This window comes from Nicotiana tabacum, chromosome 21 (genome assembly GCF_000715075.1).
Source record: "Nicotiana tabacum cultivar K326 chromosome 21, ASM71507v2, whole genome shotgun sequence".
NCBI lineage: Eukaryota > Viridiplantae > Streptophyta > Magnoliopsida > Solanales > Solanaceae > Nicotiana > Nicotiana tabacum.
The window spans coordinates 83,567,208-83,587,988 of record NC_134100.1 but is presented as its reverse complement, the minus strand read 5'-3'; the positions used below and the strand labels follow the sequence as shown (position 1 = coordinate 83,587,988).

The 20,781-nt window shown below is 35.4% G+C and overlaps 1 protein-coding gene across 1 annotated transcript; it reads right to left on the bottom strand.

Annotated features, from left to right (window-relative positions):
• Positions 1-2,490: 2,490 nt before the first annotated feature.
• LOC107832542 (uncharacterized) lies at positions 2,491-3,821 on the bottom strand. The gene is made up of 2 exons (XM_016660406.2): positions 3,206-3,821; positions 2,491-3,012 (listed from the first exon to the last, which is right to left on the bottom strand). The coding sequence occupies exons 1-2, from the start codon at positions 3,596-3,598 to the stop codon at positions 2,701-2,703; spliced, it is 705 nt and encodes a 234-aa protein (XP_016515892.2). The 5' UTR covers positions 3,599-3,821; the 3' UTR covers positions 2,491-2,700.
• Positions 3,822-20,781: the final 16,960 nt, after the last annotated feature.

The following is a 20,781-nucleotide window of genomic DNA, read 5'->3' as shown; positions in this document are numbered from 1 at the left end:
AATTGAAAAACCGACCAAAGTTGGTCGGTTTCTTGAAAAATAAATTTCGCGGGACTCAAAAATAGTTTCCCGTATTTTTGCGCCAAAGAAAACAGACCAAAGTTGGTCGATTTCGTAAAAAATAATTAAAAAATAAAATATTTTGAAAAACCGACCAACTTTGGTCGGTTTTTTGGCCGATTTTTTGACCGACCAATGTTGGTCGATCGATATTGGTCGGGTTTTACCGAATTTCTAGTAATGTGATAAATATAATATATACATCTTTGTATGGTCATCTTTTTCCATTCAAATTATAACTAACCATAGGAGATCATTTGATTTCATATACTCAATTCACAGGATAATTAACCTCAACTCAATGGAGAAGGAATGTGTTAACAAAGGAATGGTCTCTTTCTAATTTTTCCTCAAAAGTCAAAACTAGATGGTCTACATGTCAGACTTTTCTTTTGATGCAAGTGCCGGAGGATAAGTATATTCGCTTAAACAATTCAAAAGACATGAGTTGGATCGGAAACTAATCTAATTTGTGGCCTATATTCGAGTATAACAATCTCCAGATATTTACATAGTAAATTAAAAATTTTAAAACCTCGAAAATATCTCGAATAAAATAATGAAATATAAAAAGGATATGTTTGGAAACTAAAGCCGGTTTTGAATATCGTTGTCACTACCTATGTAGCCAAAGCTCGGCTATTCATATTCCAAGTTGAATCTTAACCACTATGTTTAATTTTTTTTTTTGTTAGTCGCGGAATCTAAATGAAGTTTATTGCTCTTAAATATTATTTTTTAAGATTTAATTTATGTGAACCTATTTTTTTTTTGATCCTTTCAAAAAAGAATGATTATTTTTTAAATTTGAAAATAATTTTGTTTAAACTTATAATTCTATCCTTAATGAGAAACTTTTATAATCACACAAATACTCTGGACCCCTTTTTGAATTGTTTAGCACTACAAATTTCAAAAGTCTTCATTTTTTCTTACACTCAGTCCTCAGTCAAACATGTTCACATAAATTAGAACGGAAGGAGTATCATTTTGGCATAAATTAATTTAATTCCTGGGCATACAATTAAATATATGCTTAATATAACTTTTAATACGAAAATAGAATTTATGTAAAATCTATTGGATTCGTTCGACTCGGAGTTAATATTACACCTCCGCTCCTGCTCCTTTCGGATGAGGTGCTGACCACCATTTTAGTCAAGACATTACGTGCACCAACTTAAGTTACTGAAAATAATAGGTAACTGTTTATAAGAAACATAATTTGATACTTAAAATTTTTAAGTTAAAATTATTACTTATGATAATAAATTAAATTATATTTAAACAATTACAACAAAAGGTGGCAATCAGAACCAAGGAAATGTGCTGCTTGTTCTAAAAGTAGAGGTGAACAGGCAGTTGAAACTAGTGATGAAACCAACAACTCCTTAACAAAACCACTCATGCATTTCTTGTGGAACTCTAGAGGCAGAGAGCTAGGCCCCATCATCCTATTCAGTTTTTGTGGATGCAATGCTTGTATCCATTTAAATACTACTACTTCATAGACAGTATACCCCACAAGTGCATGCGACTTTAGAGTTTAGACTGAATTAAGAGGGCACTAATGCTTATTAATTCTCATTTATTGGACCCGATTAATTGTTGCAACGTCCGATAAATTAATATCTATCCGATTCCATTCTTAGTATTGAACGTAAAATTTCTAGTTAAAAATGGAGGAATATTTACTATCAAACAACAATCTTTAGCGATACTAATGCTTATTCCTTCCAATTCTAAAATATGTTAGGTCGATTAAACTATCCTTTTTATATTTTATCAAAGTTTTGATCAAAACAAATTGTATGAAAACCCTTAAAAATGTTAAAGACCTTATTGCAAATTATCCATTACATTTTTTGGTAATGATTATCTATTACTTTTGATATACAACACACATAAGAAAAACTAGAAAGTACGTCAGAATCGTTTAGTATAATGGTGGAATATCATATGGGTTAGTTATTTATTTTTTTATATAAAATAACTAATCTCATCATTTTAGTATAAAGTTATCTATGAATTAGCTAATACCTCAAATTAAATATAAAATAAAATTAATTTTAAAATTATTATCTTTATCTCAAGTACCAAATGATCCCTAATAAACAAAAGAAACTGCTCGTTCTGATCCTTTATAAAGATTATTATCTTAAAATGCTTAGAAACCTTGAAATTTTCTTGAAATACATGGAAAAGGAAGGCAGCTAACTGTGCCAGGTATTCCTTAACATTATCCAAATTAAACTACACAAAGTAAAAAGTACATTTGTCAAACCGTCTAAAGATTGAGTAGAATAAATCAAATCTTATCCTAATCATATTACGAAATTCACCGACTACAAGATTTGGATAAGTAAAAGTAGAAATGACTTTCTGTAATTACAAGTCAAGAAAAAAAATAGAAAAGACGTGGTGGTTCAGTTCTCTGGATCTTCAAAGGCTTTCGCATCCTCGTTGAGGACGCCGCCGCCGCTTCGTCGCCGTCACGCTTCTCGTTGAGTCTATCGATCTCGGCGATTACTGCACTGGATTTCTTCTCACGCCGATTAATTCTCCCGATAAATTCCATCATCCCCGAACATCCAGTAGTTTCAACCCGACCCGTCAAGCTCCCTTCAGTTCTCTGGATCTTCAAAGGCTTTCGCATCCTCGTTGAGGACGCCGCCGCCGCTTCGTCGCCGTCACGCTTCTCCGACGGCTATCGATCTCGGCGATTACTGCACTGGATTTCTTCTCACGCCGATTAATTCTCCCGATAAATTCCATCATCCCCGAACATCCAGTAGTTTCAACCCGACCCGTCAAGCTCCCTTCAGTTCTCTGGATCTTCAAAGGCTTTCGCATCCTCGTTGAGGACGCCGCCGCCGCTTCGTCGCCGTCACGCTTCTCCGACGGCGGCAGTTCACCAACTTCCCGATGAGATGTTGAAGTTCCACTATCATCCTATTATCATAAAAAGGACCAATTATTTAGGATTTAATGCCATAAATTATAAGAAACAAAGAGGAAATTACTCTCTTTCTAATTTATCTCACAACATTTTTTAGTCTGTTTCAAAATATGATACTAATTTTTAATATTTTAAAATTATTTAATTTTTTTTAATTAAAGCAAGAGTTAAAATTAAAGTACATACATTATCTTCACGCCTTCGCTTCAAAGAAGAATATTTATGGCTATTCAACGACTCGTCGCTGCTGGATGAACTAGCCGGCGGCGGGGTAGGAGTTGATGACCACGGAACAACCTGAATATCCTCCAAATCAATCTCCTCCGCATCTTCACCTTCTTCACCATTTCTTTCAACGTTCACGCACCGCTCACACACAGAGATTGTCCGGCCAACCTTCGCTCCGGCGGCCGACCAAGCCGTCGGCGATTGGCATACGTGGCACAACAACGACCTCGAGTGCCTCGCTACCAGAAAATTCGCAGAGTGTACCTTCGCATCACAATCCCAACACAAATTCGCCTGGTCCGATTCGCAGTAAATCCTGGCAAATCCATTGCAAAGCTCACAATTTGTCATCGTTAACAGTTTCTTGAAACTTCTCTAAACTGAAAAAAAAAAAAGTTCTTTCTCAGAGAAAATATAGAAGGAATTATAGGGCAAGAATTTCGAAGTACTAATCTGTTTGGAAAATGCGAAAATCGAGAGCAGTGAATGTGAGAAAAAGAGGAATCAACTTGCAGTGGGAGATGAAGCAACCTCAATTTTGAATTAAATCCCAAAATTACCACGGTACTTTTGATTTAAGGTGAAGGGTATTAATGTAATCTCGAATAAAAGAATACAAAAATTGACAAACCGTAAGAGCTGTTTCCTTTGGTTCAAACAGGATATTTTTTGGTTTGGGTGGATGACGTGGCAGAATGGGTTTTGAAGAAGAATCTGATTTGCTGACGTGGATTCATTTGGAACTAGTTTAAATGGCTGCGGGCCACGTGAAATGCGCCTGAATCAAGCAACTAATGGTTGGTGTGTTTGTTGGGCCCACGCGACATCATTGGCTGAATAATCTGCCCGTTGAGAAAAAGATTAAGATAATGCAAATATGTTTGGGGATGGGGTGTGATGGCACGAGAATCTCTCCCACATATTTTAGTTCAAGAATGAAAAATAAAAGATTATTTATTTATATTATATTAAAAGATGAGTAATTAAGTTTGAGGTTAAGCAAATTAGAGAAAAAGTTAATTGACTCTTTTAAGACAAAATCTAACTCGGACAACAGATGTCATTTGAAGTAAATATTATCTTGGCTTTATTAATTCATTAAATTTTAAAATATTTACATGTATGTTAAATTCTAACATTAATAAGTTATTAAATTTTGACCAAAAAAATTGAAAATTGATAACATCAAACTAAATTTTATCAATTTATTGGTGATTACGAATATTAAATTACATTCATTAAATTTTAAAATATTTACATGTATGTTAAATTCTAACATTAATAAGTTATTAAATTTTGACCAAAAAAATTGAAAATTGATAACATCAAACTAAATTTTATCAATTTATTGGTGATTACGAATATTAAATTACATAATAGTTCTTTAAATGAAAACTCATAAAAAAATATTATTCTTAAGATATTATAAGCCATTAAAATGTGCCGACAGTAATGAAGCCTATGACATTAACAAAATAGTAAAAGATTAATTTATTTAAATAAATATTGTTAGTTTTTTTAATTTATTTTAGATTGAAATAGAAATCATGTGGTTAGAGTTAATGAAGTGATAAAAATATTTATTACTATATAGTAATAAACGCTACTTGTCCAAACATTTTAAATTAATTAACGCTCTGCAAGAAACAATTTAAACCCAAGAGGCGAAAAGAATGTGATTTATTAGATTGGCATCTTTAGCCGCGTCAACTAGGGTGGGCATCGTACCGGCCGAACAATGAATTTTGATTTTTCGGTTTCGATTTAATCGGTTTTTCGGTCGGTGCACGATTTTTAGATTATTAATTTTCGGTTTTTCGGTGCGGTTTACGATTTTAGTATTTCGGTTTAACCAAAATTTTGGGTATTAGTTATTACCCATTTTAGGCTGAAGCCCAATATCTATTTGAACTTTGAAGCCCAATTTAGTTTACCCAAGCCCAAACTTATTGATAGTCTGTCTAATACCCAAAGTCCAAATATATCGGTTACAACTGACTAATACACATTACACTTAGTCACTTCCCATTTCCCATTTCCCAAACCTAAATAAAGAATTAGATTTAGGGTTCTCAAACCTACATCAATTGAAAAGTTCGCCTCTTCGGTTCTTCCTTCTTCCTGTGCGACTACTGCGACTGCGACTGTTGCGACTCGTCGTCGCTGACTGCTGCGACTTCTTTTGAGTTCCTGTGAGTTCTGCACCTTCTTCCTCAGCTCAACTGTGATGCCTTCTTCCTCAGCTCGTCGCTCATCCTTCATCCTCAGGTTAGTGCGAGTTCTTCTGAGTTATGAAGAAAGAAAATGTCTTAATCTTTTGTGTATGTTGACTTTCAATTAGTCTCACTGTTAGTCTTTTGTTTATGTTGATATTTAATTTGTCTCACTGTTATTCTTTTGTGTATGAAGAAAGAAAATGTCTCACTGTCTTAGTCTTTCACTTCAGTATATTTCAAAATCAGGTCTAACGTATGGACAACTTTACTTTAGTATTACGCACCACAATTTCTCTCAAAATTTCAAAAAGTAATCAAGTACACCAATAAAATAATAAGGTACTTGGATGTTTCTGCCAAAGGAGGTTTATGGCCAATCGAGAAAGCAAAGAATTTGCTTTACATACCACTATAATAAATAAGTATTGTAAATAAACTCTAAAGTTAAAAGAGAAAGGTGCTTGGATGTTTCTGCCAAATGAGGTTTCTAGGTAGATGGTCAACCTAAAAAGCAAAGGATTTGCTTTACATACCACTACAATAAATAAGTAATGTAAATAAACTCTAAAGTTAAAAGAGAAAGGTACATATTAAACATGTTTCCACTTATGAACATAGAAAAATTAGTATCTACGCATAATCGTTTGATAAATGTTTGAACAACTGGTAAGTTTAAAGATTTGCTTGTTTTATGATATTATTTTGTTATTTATAATTAAAAATATTTTATTAACTTGTGAAATTTTCTAATTTTTCTTTGTAGGTTCAACTATGTCTCGTGGTCCTAAAGCTAGATCGTCTATTTGGGAACATTTTGAGCTAGTTAAAGTAAATGAAGAAGCCCGCAAAGCAAAGTGCCTTCATTGTGTCATCCAAAGTATTATGGCACTTATGGCTTAGTGAAGCATATTAAGAAGTGTCTCATGCCTCATCCAGTGATTCGTATTTAAGGCTTTAAGTATCATTTTCTAGACTTACTTTGTGGCTTGTGGCTTGTGACTAGTTTACCACTGTTTTATTATTTGGTGATGGTATTTCTAGACTTATTTTGGACTTTGGTAGCTGCTAGATTTGCCACTGTGTTAAACTATTTTGGACTAGTTTGCCACTGCTGAAATGTGCGGTATTTTGCTACTTAGGTGTTCTGTTTGCACTTATGCCACTGAAGGCCTCTCTGCTCTCTGTGTGCTTGTTCTCTATAGTCTATTCTCGGTTTTATTTAAATTGTAGTTTCAAATTAGAGTGTTATTGTCAGCAAAACTTATGTTAGACTGCCGTCTGCCACTGTCTTTCTCTCTTGCTGGGCTGGACGAACAGCAACTAAATGATAATTTGCTGGGCTGTCTTTCTCAAAAGTCAAAATGACAATTTGCTGTTGGGCTGGACGAAAAGCAAATAAATTTCAGCCTTGTTTATTGATGCTCCTACAAACCGTAAATACTTGTTGTTCCTACAACCGTTTAAAATCGAAAAAATAAATCGAAAATAACCGAACCGAACTTTGAAAAAATCGCACCAAACCGTAAAAACTTTGGTTTGATTTGGTTATTAATATTACAAACCGAAAATCGATAAATCGAACCGTACTTTTATAATAACCGACCGAATCGACTGACGCCCACCCCTAGCGTCAACTCAACCATATTAACAAACTGATGTCTGACCGTCACACTTTTGTAACAAAATAAACGCATAAATGCCCTGACATTTGGCAAATATACAAATTTGGTATTCTCCAAGAAACGTCACATTATTTGTGTAAAAGAGATTTTAAAAAGCACGCTTAGCCTTAAAATGAGTAACAATTAGATTTCTACGCGGTTAAAAAAATGTGATTTAATTTAACATGATTAATTTATGAACATAAATTAATTAAAGTAAAGGGAAGTAAAATAATCAAACTAAACGTGATGAACAATCAAGACTGGCCTTTAGAAGAACACCAAAAATTGACCCCGGTCGAGCCCTCGAGACTGGCTCGGTTGTAACCGAATAATTAAGAAGCTGAAGAGCACAATGAATAGTAGTTAGAGAATGAAAATGGACTTTTATTGCTTTGATATGCGTGCCAATAATGGTTTAAATTAAAAAATTCTCTCATTTATATAGTAGGGGAGTTTCAATCCTAGTACAAGTCTAAATAAGGTAAAAATCATCTTTTTCGATAAATATTGATCTACAGTTGATATCGGGTGGGATTTGCACCGCAATATCCGGTTGAGGGCGGATACTATGACTCTCCGTTTATCGTGCTTAACCATTTTCTCTTTTTCTTTAGTCTCGAACCTTCACTCTGCTCGGACTCGATGATCACCCATGTCCGATCCCAGATGTACCGTTCGTCCTCCCCCGGCTCCGAAACGAGGAACCCTCCGGCTTTACTCGAGATTGCGTCAGACCATGCTTCCCTCTCGTTTCTTTACCGTGAAATCGGGGGTAACATTATATCCGATTTTACCCGTACACAGATAGTCCCCTCATTTTTTGAAGAGCAAATTTATTGAAGCGACGAGAAGTGATTAATTGACCTTGGTTCCTTCATCCATATGCTACAATTGGATCGATGAGTCAGTGAAACGTCCTATCAGTCATGTCATTCTGACTTCGGACACGTGTCAGCCGCCGGTTGACCGTCCTCGAATACGAAACGTCACGCATTAATTACCTCTATTAAATTTAAAATTTTAATAATGTTCAATAATCTAAAAAAAAGCATTGACTAATGACATCTCATTGTGTGCATATTTGGAGAGCAACAACATTGATGAAAGGAAAGAAGATCATACTCAACGACTATCTATTTTGAACTTTGCATCAAATAGAAAAAGAATCAATCTATCAAAGAACAAAGAAGGAAGGTCAATCAATTAGCCTTGCCAAAGATCCTCAAGCATGCAAGAACGGAAAGAGAACTAATCACGGCTAGAGACCAAATCAAGAACAACCTGCGGAAGCTCTAATCAAGGAGAAATGGAGGAACCAATTCGTCAAGATTAAGGACGAATCTAGTTACCCTTTCAAGCTAGATTCATGAGGTAACCCTTGGGTCTTACTCTTAGATGTCTATGCCTCACAAGGAAAGGTCTCCAATAATTACTACCATACAATCCCAGAAGACAAGGAAATAAAAGACTCATCAAGCTATAAAGGAAGAAGTAGAAGGATATTGAAAGACACACAACTACATCATCTATTTCTACACCTTTCTAGTTCTTAGTACAAACACTGTATTCTTGAGTCTACAAGTGTCACAGAAGATAGGAAGAGTTAGAAAACAAAACGAGAGTTGTGTCAACATTAGAAAGAAAAATTATTGTTGTATATAGTTGGCGGTGAACGTACTAAAATCATCATTGTTGTAAACTCTTACTGAATATCTAAGAGAACCCCTATAATCCAAGGGAACTGGACGTAGGTACCAAACTGGTAATGAACCAGTATAAATATTATTGTGCCTCCTTTACTTTTTTGTCTGCTCAGTTTATTTATGTTGTGATCAATCACTGTGAAAAGCCTAGTCGACTAATTTACTACATAGTCAACTAAGATTTTCAAATCGGTTACAATTCATCCCCCTCATACTTTCAATTGGTATCAGAGCAGGACTCACGAACAGTGCTTAACAGCAAGTGAGGAAAAGATTATGGCAGCAAACACAGTCATTGGAATATTATTTTAAGAAGGAACCTCTCGGGTAAGACCCCCTTACTTCAGTGGCCAACACTTCTCTCATTGGAAAGTGCGCATGGAGATCTACACTATGTCATATGACATTAAGGTTTGGCGTGTGATCAAAAAGGGAAATCTTTCAATTATGCCAAAGAAGGATAAAGACGGTGAAATCATAGTATCATTTGATCCTCTTGATTTAGATGATTACACTGAAGAACAATCAGTTGTTATTCAAGTGAATGCCAAGCCAAAAAATCTGCTGTACAATGCTATAATCGGGAAGAATACGAAAAGATATCCAGCTGTGAACTGCAAAGAAAATATGGGACATGTTAGAAGTCACATATGAAGGAACCAACAAGGTGAAAGAGACAAGGATCAATATCCTAGTTCGAGATTATGAATTTTTTCAAATGAAGGATGGAGAATTAGTGGAGGAAGAGTTTTCTAGGTTCAGCAAAATCCTTAGAGACTTGAAATCCTTTAGTAGACCAAACAAAAGTGGAGAACAAATCATAAAATATTCGAGAAGTTTCCCAACAATTTGGCAACCCAAATTCACTGTTTTGGAATGTCAGGATCTTGACAAAATGTCATATGATGAACTCAGAGATGATCTAATCGTGTTTGAGAAAACACATTTAGACAAGCAAGTTCAACAAGAAAAAAAAAGACAGATGCATTCAAATCAATTGTGGTTGAATCAGAAAATGAAGAAGAACAAGGATGAGGAGGAGAACAAGATGAGAATATAGCTATGCTCTCCAAAGTTGTAACAAGCATGATGAGGAAAAACAGAAGAGGTAAATCAAATTTTAGAAAAGGGAAGATGAATAATGAAAATGACAAAAATGATGGAAGATGCTACGAGTGTAGAAACATGGACACATTCAAGCCAAATGACCTGACCTGAAAACGAAACTAAGCAGGAATTTCCGAAAGAAGAAATCCTTTGGAGCTTCGAGTGATGAATAAGAATCTGATCATGAGGAAATTGCCAACGTGTGTTTCATGGCCATCAAAGAAGATAGCGATGAAGACTCAGGTGAGCTTGGTCTCATGGCAGACGAAGGAACAAGTGAGGTAGGTCTTCCTACATGTCCTAACTGCCATGAACTCCAAGAATTTATTGATATTTCTCTTGTAGATATTGAGAAAGTTCTGAATGAACTTCGAAAAATCCAAATAGAAAAGAAATACTAGGCTCTGAAATTGGAAGTATGTGAAATTGAGAGAGATATACTTCAAGATGAAGTTAATGAACTTTAACTTCAACTGAATAGATTATGAAAATCCACCAGTCATAGTTCAGTTAGATCAAATCAGTTTGCTCTTCATAACTCACCAACTAGAACTAGAAATCTCTCTACATGCACTCATTGTGGCAAAAATGGTCACAGCTCTAACCACTGCAGGCTTAGAATCAGAGGAGAAAAAGTCTTTGAAAATTCTAATAACCCCTCCTGTTTTTATTATGGAAAACTCGGTCATACCTCTAATCATTGCAGGTTTAAGAACAACAGGAGATGGGTCTGGCGACCCAAGACCTCTACTCATGCTAATTCTCAGAACACTAACCATTCAGGACCCAAGCATGCTTGGGTACCTAAAAACAAGTAATCTATTTTTGTAGGAAAACTGCAAGAAGAATTGAAAAGGGAAATGGTACCTTGATACCGCGTGTTCCAGACATATGGCTTGTGAGAAACAACTATTCAAAACTGTCGCCAAACTAGATAGAGGAACAGTCACTTTTGGAGACAAATCAAAATGAAATGTAATTGGAGTTGGAAGAGTTTCTCGCAGCTCAACATGTGATGTAGACGAAGTGTACCTAGTTGATGAACTTGGCTTCAACCTCCTCAGTATCAGTCAACTATGTGACAATGACTTTGAGGTTCATTTTAAAAAGCATGGTTGGTTTATTGAAGACGAATCAGGTAAAGTTATTCTTTATGGAAATAGAGACAGGAATGTCTATTCCATCAGTAACATAGATAGTATTGGTAATCAAATTTGTCTAGCCTCTATGATTGATGATCCTTGGGCATGGCATAGAAACCTTGGTCATGGAAGAATGCATACTATTCATAAACTTTCCAAAAATGATCTTGTCATTGGTCTTCTGAAGCTAGAATTTTTCAAAAGATCAAATTTATGATGCATGTCAATTAGGAAAACAAAGAGGTCCTCTTTTAAAGTTAAAAACATTGTTTCTACTACAAAGCCTCTTCTACTCTTGCATATGGACGTTTTTGGTCTAACTAGAACTGCAAACATAGGTGGTAGAAAATATGCCTTTGTTATAGTAGATGATTTTTCTCAATTTACCTGGGTTATTTTTCTAAGTCATAAAGCTGAGGCATTAATCAACTTTGAAGTCTTCTACAAGAAGGTACATCGGAAAAAAGGTTACTACATATCTTTTATAAGAAGTGATCATGAAGGAGAATTTGAAAGTAAAGCATTTGAGAACTTCTGCAATGATCAAGGGATCTCCCATAATTTTTCATCTCCAAGATAACTGCAACAAAATGGAGTGGTAGAACGCAAAAATAGAACTTTGTAAGATATGGCAAGAACTATGATTGTGGAAAATTCACTTCCACACCACTTCTGGGCAGAAGCTGTAAGCATACCATGTCACATCATAAACAAATGCTTAATTCGACCTAGTCTCAAGAAAACTCCATATGAACTATGGAGAGGTAAAAGACCCAACATCAATTATTTTCATCCTTTTGGTTGCAAATGCTTCATTCACAACAATGGAAAAGACAATCTTTGTAAGTTTGATCACAAAAGCGATGAAGGTATTTTTCTCGGATACTCTCTCTCTAGTAGAGCATATAGAGTTTTTAATAAGCGTACTCTTTCTATTGAACAATCCATACATGTTGTTTTTGTGGACACTAACCCTCGCTTAAGGAATGAAAAACTTCTTGAAGATGAGGAAATTTCCATAGTTCCAAAGTCTATCAATACAGGTGAAAACGCTTGTGATGAGATAACTGGTTAGAGAGATCAGTCGACTAACAGTCCTATAGACAATCAGGAACTTCTACAATTGAACAATCAAATCCTGTTGAAAAGGATCAAGTATCAGTTGTTCCAAATAAATGAAAAAGTGAGCCTGAATATCCACATAAGTACATTATTAGAGATCCTTAGGAAGGAAGGAAACTATAAGATCACTAAAGCAGACATCAAATATTCCTCTCATATCCCAGTTCGAACCAAAAAGGGTAGAAGAGGCCCTTGAGGACGAAAGATGGATAAATGCAATGAAGGAAGAGCTTGATCAATTTGAGAAAAATAAGGTATGGGAACTTATTCCTAAACCTCCAAATGCATCCATTGTTGGAACAAAATGGGTGTACAGAAATAAGTTGAATGAGTATGGACAAGTAGTATGGAATAAAGCTAGACTGGTCGCTCAAGGCTATTCATAGCAAGAAGGAATTGATTACGATGAGACCTTCGCCCCTGTTGCCAGGTTAGAATCTATTCGCATCCTATTAGCCTAGGCTGCTCACAAATGTTTCAGACTATTTCAAATGGATGTGAAAAGTGCTTTCTTAAATGAGTTCATCTCTAAGGAAGTATTTGTTAAGCAACTTACAGGATTTGTAAATGAATCATTTCCAAATCATGTCTACAAACTGTCTAAAACACTGTACGGTCTAAAGCAAGCTCCTAGAGCTTGGTATGAAAGGCCGAGTTCATTTCTAATCAAACATGGGTTTGACAGATGTAATATTGATACTACTCTTTTTATCAAACGATCGATTGAAGGTAATTTAATAGTACAAATCTACGTAGATGATATTATTTTTGGCATTACTAATCCTGTTTTATGCAAGGACTTTTCCAACATCATGAAAGGGGAATTTGAAATGTGTATGATGGGAGAATTAACCTTCTTCATTGGGCTTCAAATCAAGCAACTACAGAAAGGAATTTTTGTTAGTCAAACAAAGTACACAAAAGAGCTCATAAAAAAAATTGGCATGTCTAATGTAAAGGCCATATGGTCACCTATGAGTCCATCAACTACCTTGGATGAAGATAAAAATGGTAAGAGTGTCGACGAAATAATGTATCGAGGTATGATTGGTTCTCTACTTTATCTTACAGCTAGTCGACCAGATATTATATTCAGTATTTACAAATATGCAAGATATTAGTCAGCTCCTAAAGGGTCCCACTTGACTGTTGTTAAATGTATTATAAGATATTTGATAGGGATAGTCAACTATGGATTATGGTACGAAAGTTTAGATATCTTTGATCACAAAGGTTTTTTAGATGCAGACTTTGCAGGAGATAAAATTGACAGGAAAAACACGAGTAGAACGTGCCAATTACTTGAAAAATCTCTTATATCCTGGCACAAAAAGAAACAAAGATGTGTAGGCCTATCTACTACTGAAGCGGAATATTTGGCTGCAGGCAACTGATGCACACAAGTTCTATGGATTATGCATCAACTGTTAGATTATGATTTATGCTTTAACTGCGTTCCTATTATGTGTGATAACACTAGTGCTGTTTGTCTATCAAAACATTCTGTGCATCATTCTAGGGCTAAGTATATTGAGATTAAGCATCATTTTATACGTGATCATGTTGCTAGAGGCAATATTATGTTAGAATTTGTCAATACTGAAAATCAGTTAACAAATATTTTTACAAAAGCCATTTCTTGAAGAAAGATTATGTTTCCTTCGTAGCAAAATTGGTATTTGTATAATTCTCGTCTAACTTTGCTAAGTGTTTTCTATAATTGTCTAAGTTTATAATTTTTTTCCATAAATATTCTTCGTAATTTTCGCCAAAAAAAAATCTTTTAGTACTAGATTAGTCTGTACATGCTTTAATTGCTGAACTGACGACGGGCTTGCAGAAGGCAACTTTTCAATTGCTCTTCACACGTCTCTCCGAGAATCGAGGCGTCCATTCAAACTCCTTTTAACCCCTTCCCCCTCGATCATATTCCCCATTCTCTCAAAGAAACTCACTCTCTCTCTCTCCCTCTCTCTCTCTCTCTCTCTCTCTCTCTCTCTCTCTCTCTCTCTCTCTATTCCCTTTCACTCATGGCCAAAACCAAACCCTCACCTTCCCCCTCCATGCCCAGAAGAAGCCATCGCTTCCAGAAAAAGCATCAAACTAATGATCCTGTTGATGTAGAATCCTCAGAAAGCACAGACCGTCTATTGACCGAGGATGATTCCAGTGATTCTCAAGAAGATATTCTCATATCCCATAAGAGGGCTGGAAAGCGCCCGATGGAGTCCATCCCCAAACAATCTTCTCAAAAAAGAGGGAAAACTAAAAGTATAGAGTTTGGCCCTAACGACAAGATGAATTTCTATGGCCCCGAAGAGAAGGATAGGTTTATTGCTTTCAAAGGAAAGTTGATTGCTTATAGGCGCACTGTAAGTTTGAAATCTATGCAAAACTCTCACAGTGATGTTATCTCTGTGTTTGAAACTCAGAACCTTATCTCTCTATTTGCTATTATTGGTGATACTGTCTATGAAGAGCTTATGCGTATGTTTTATGCAAATCTAAAATCTTTGCAACAAAGTTTGTTGGGTATAGTCTATTTGTGCAAAATTCTTGGCCTGATAATTTTGAAGTGTCGTTTGAGGTAGCCAAAAGTGTGTTGTCTGAAACCCCCTGATATTGGTCCAAAAAGTTTGAAATTTGAACATCGTGTACTAGCCCACATTATTGCTACCCCGTACTGGTTCACTTAGCACCATATCTCTTAGAGATGTGTTTATTTTGTACTGTCTGGTAAATGGGAAGGATATTAATTGGTTTGCCTAGATACATCAGTACATGCTTGAAATCATCGGGGATCTTTTATCCTCTATGAATAATTTATCCTATGGTTTACTAATCTCTCACATCTTGAAAGTTATGAAAGTGGATCTGCCTCTCTATGCTCCTAAAACCATCTCCAACACATATGACAAGACTGCCTTTGCCATGATACGATATACCTTGATTGAGAGAGTGTGGCTTAAGAAAGACAAGGCACCTGAATTCATCCCTCAATAGGGCACTGGAGGGATTAAATCTGTAGCCAACAAATCGTCTTCCTCAGATCAGCTGTTGCTAATGCAGCAAAATATTACAGGTATCAAGGAATTGCTAACCTCTATGCAGGAACATGTGGACAAGATCAGGGCTGTAACCAAGGAAACTGGATCAGATGTGACTAGGCTAAGGATCACTCTCCAAGACACAAAGAGGCAAGGAATCAGAGCTATGCAGGATGTAACTGAGAAATTGACCAAAGTCACCAAAGATATTGATGCCTCCTATGACAGTTTCTGCATCAAAGTGATCAACACCCTGAAGTATTTCCTTGGAAGAAAATAAGTGTCTGGGCTGTTTAGACAATCCTTTTATTTTGTTTTATGTGGTGGATGTTAAAACTATTTCATTTGGTTGTGTCTAGATGGGCATGTCAGTCCACTATGCCCAGTATAACTGCTAGCTGTATATATTTTTTGCCTGCTTAACTAGTACTATTATTATCTATTATTCTCCGTGCTCTTTTTGATTGATGTCAAAGGGGGAGAGGAAAAAGAGTACAAAGACAGGGGGAGCAACAAACAAGGAAGAGCTCCAAGACAGGGGGAGCAGAAGTACACTCGTAAAAGGGAAGTTACCCCTAAATCAGTCGTACTCTTTTTAGATTAATGTCATCATCAAAAAGGGAGAAATTATTATGTTTAGAATTTTAATAATATTTAATAATCTAAAAAAATACTTGACTAATGATATCTCATTGTGTGCATATTTGGAGAGCAACGACATTGATGAAAGCAAAGAAGATCATACTCAACGTCATTTCGAACTTTGCATCAAATGAAAAAAGAATAAATCAATCAAATAACAAATAAGGAAAATCAATCAATCAACCTTGACAAAGATCCTCAAGCACACAAGAATAGAAAGAGAGTTAATCACGGCTAGAGACCAAATCAAGAACAATATGCGGAAGCTCTAATCAAGGAGAAATGGAGGAACTAATTCGTCAAGATTAAGGATGAATCTAATTACCCTTTCAAGCTAGATTCATGAGGCTACCCTTGGGTCTCATTCTTAGATATCTATGTCTCATGAGGAAAGGTCTCCAATAATTACTGCCATACAATCCCAGAAGACAAGGAAACAAAAGACACATCAAGCTACAAAGGAAGAAGTAGAAGGACATTGAAAGACTAACAACTACATCATCTATTTCTACACCTTTCTAGTTCTTAGTATAAATACTGTATTCTTGAGTCTACAAGTGTCGCAGAAGATATGAAGAGTTAGAAAATAAAATGAGAGTTGTGTCAACATTAGAAAAAAATATTGTTGTTGTATATCGTTGGCGGTAAACGTACTAAAATGATCATTGTTGTAAACTCTTACTGAATATCTAAGAGAACCCCTGTGATCTAAGGTAACTGGACGTAGGTACCACACCGGTAATGAACCAGTATAAATATTGTTGTGCCTCCTTTACTTTTTTGTCTGCTCAGTTTATTTATGCTGCAATCAATCACTGTGAAAAGTCTAGTCGACTAATTTCCTACATAGTCAACTAAGATTTTCAAATCAGCTACAATTCACCCCCCTCTTTTACTTTTAATTGATATTAGAGCAGGACTCACTAACGTTGCTTAACAGCAAGTGAGGAAAAGATCATGGCATCAAACACAGTCGTTGGAGCACTATTTCAAGAAGGAACCTCTTAGGTACGACCCCCTTACTTCAATGGCCATCACTTCTCTCATTGGAAAGTGCGCATGAAGACCTACACTATGTCATATGACATTAAGGTCTGGCGTGTGATAAAAAAAGAAAATCTTCTAATTCTGCCAAAGAAGGATAAAGACAGTGAAATCATAGTATCATCTAATCCTCTTGATTTAGATGATTACATTGAAGAACAATCAGCTGTTATTCAAGTGAATGCCAATGCAAAATATTTGCTGTACATTGCTATAATCGGGGAAGAATACGAAAAGATATTTAGGTGTGAAATTGCAAAGGAAATGTGGGATAAGTTAGAAGTCACATATGAAAGAACCAACAAGGTGAACGAGACAATGATCAATCTCCTAGTTTGAGATTATGAATTATTTTAAATGAAGGATGGAGGATCAGTGGAGGAAATGTTTTCTAAGTTCAACAAAATCCTTGGAGACTTGAAATCATTTGGTAGACAAATCAAAAGTGGAGAACAAGTCAGAAAAATTCTGAAAAGTCTCCCTACAATTTGGCAAACCAAATTCATTACTTTGGAAAGTCAAGTTCTTGATAAAATATCCTATGATGAACTCAGAGGTGATCTAATTGCGTTTGAGAATTCACATTTAAACAGGCAAGTTCAACAAGAAAAAAAGAAGACAATAACATTCAAAGCAACTGTGGCTGAATCATAAAATTAAGAAGAAGAAGTAGAATGAGGAGGAGAACAAGATGAGAATATAGCTATGCTCTCCAAAGTTGTAACAAGCATGATGAAGAAAAACAGAAATAGCTGAAGAGGTAAATCAAATTTCAGAAAAGGGAAGATATATAATGAAAATGACAAAAATAATGGAAGATGCTACGAGTGTGGAAAACATGGACACATTCAAGCCGAATGCCCTGAACTGAAAAAGAAACTAAGCAGAAATTTCCAAAAGAAGAAATCCTTTGGAGCTTGGAGTAATGAAGAAGAATATGATCACTAGGAAATTGCCAACATATATTTCATGGCCATCAAAGAAGATAGTGATAAAGACTCAGGTGAGCATGGTCTCATGGCAGACGAAGGAACAAGTGAGGTACGTCTTCCTACATGTCCTAACTGTCATGAAATTTAAGAATTTATTGATAGTGCTCTTGCAGATATTGAGAAAGTTATGAATGAACTTCGAAAAATCCAAAGAGAAAAGAAAGGATGGACTCTGAAATTGGAAGTTTGTGAAATTAAGAGAGATATGCTTCGAGCTGAAGTCGATGAACTTCAACTTCAACTGAGTGGATTGTGAAAATCCACCAGTCATAGTTCAGTTAGATTAAATCAGTTTGCTCTTCATAACTCACCAACTAGAACTAGAAATCTCTCTACATGCACTCATTGTGGCAAAAATGGTCACAGCTCTAACCACTGCAGGCTTAGAATCAGAGGAGAAAAAGTCTCTGAAAATTCTAATAACCCCTCCTATTTTTATTGTGGAAAACTCGGTCATACCTCTAATCATTGTAGGTTTAAGAACAACAGGAGATGGGTCTGGTGACCCAAGCCCTCTAGTCAAACTAATACTCATAACACTAACCATTCAGGACCCAAGCATGCTTGGGTACATAAGAACAAGTAATCTGTTCTGGAGGAATACCTAAAGAAGAATCAAAAAGGGAAATTGTCACGACCCCAAATTCCCTCCGTAGGATGTCGGGATGGCACATAGTCTCTAAGACTAGGTAAGCCTATCAATGCAGAATAATAATAAATATCTGAAATAAATAAACTACAATTCAAACAATTTCAACTCCCAAAATCTGGTAGAAATAAGTCACAAGCTTCTAAGAATTTATTCTCTATGTCTCTATACATCAGAGTTTAAAGAAAATAAGGAAGACAACATAGTAAGATAGAAGGGGACTCCGGAGTCTGCGGACGCTGGCAGATATACCTCGAAGTCTCCTTGTACAACTAGTTTACTGATGCGTGGTCTGATAAGATGTACCTGGATCTGCATAAAAAGATGTGCAGAAGCGTAGTATGAGTACACCACAACAGTACCCAGTAAGTGCCAAGCCTAATCTTGGTAGAGTAGTGACGAGGTCAGGCCAGGCCCTACTGGAGAATAAATAATGGCATAGTAAAATGTTTAAATAATATTATAAGATAAAATGACAATGAAAATGAATCAAGTAGCATGTCACATTTAATTACATCAAATAATGGCAAATAAATACCTCGTGGAAACAAAACAGAATTCTTTTCAACTTTAAGAAAATCACAACAATAATCAAAGGCAACTGCGGCCATAAATCAATATCAACAAGGGCACTCCCGAGGTACCGCCTCGTAGTCCCAAATCATAAACAAATTCACAATATCTCATTTCCTTATCTCACCGCGGGAGCCTTCATAATTTATTTGAAAGAAAATATTTTTTTCGAAATAGCATCCCGCATTTTAGCCATCCTTATCACACCGCATGACTTCTAGTAGTTCCCCCTACTAGCCACGTATATCAAGCCACCCTTATCTCACCGCATGCGTTTCAATACTCAGACCTTATACCACCGCATGCTTATCGATATCACAATATATCACAATTTGCATCTCAAGTGCTCAAATAATTTAACATGTCAAAATAATTCAACAACAATATTTTTCCATAATAAAGAGCTCACGGCTCATGCCAAAATAAATCATCAATAATATTTTTTCACAATAAAGAACTCACGGCTCATGTCAAAATAATTCAACAATAATATTTTTCCACAATAAAGAGCTCACGGCTCATGTCAAAATAATTCAACAATAATATTGTTTTCACAATAAAGAGTTCACTGCTCCATCACAATGAGTATGAAAATATTACAAAAATATTCAGGAGTAAATAATTCAGGAAAATAATATTTTAAAATCTTTTATACGTTGTTTCAATATCAAGTTTAAAAATATCAAATACTTCATATTAATAATATTTAATTTAAATAAAATCAACCTTCAAATAATGCATAGAATAAAAGAAACCAAGTTCCAACTAAATAGATAAAATAATTAGCAGAAAAAGGTCAAGCAAATTTAAAAATATAAACATTAAATCAATAATGAAGAATATAACAAAATAAAATAATTTAATTAATGCGCAACAGTGATCTACACAATTTAAAATATAATCTTTCACATTTAGCCCGTGTACACACTCGTCACCTCGTGTACATGACTTTTCACACATTATAATTATCAATCCTAGGGGAATTTCCCCCACACAAGGTTAGACAAGTTACTTACCTCGACTTGTTCCAATTTAACCAAGTATTATGCCTTTTCCTCAATTTGTTCGACTCCGATCGACTCTCATCTAGTCATAATTAATTCGATACAGTCAACAAAAATTATAGTAATCAATTTCATAAGAAAATATTATATTTTTCAATAAAATCTGAAATTAGCTAAAAATTTACCCGTGGGGCCCACATCGAAATCCGACAAAACTTACAAAATCCGATAACCCATTCAATTACGAGTCCACCCATACCTATCTTATCAAATTCCGATAACAACTCGACCTTCAAATCTTAAATTTTTGTTTTTGGAAGATTTTACAAAAATCTTGATTTTTCTTCCATAAATTCACGGATTCATGATGTAAATGAGTATGGAATCATGAAATATAAACAATATAGGATAAGGAACACTTACCCCAATGTTTTCCCGTGAAAATTACCTAAAAATCGCCAAAGAACCGTGCTCCAAAAATCCAAAACGAAATGAAGGAAATGACCATTTTTGATCCTTAAGTTTCTGCCCATCCGTTACTAAAAGTCCATTTTCCGTCACTAAAAGTCCATTTACCGTCACTAAAAGTCCACCAGAAACTGCTCTACCAGCCTTCCTTCAATCAATCA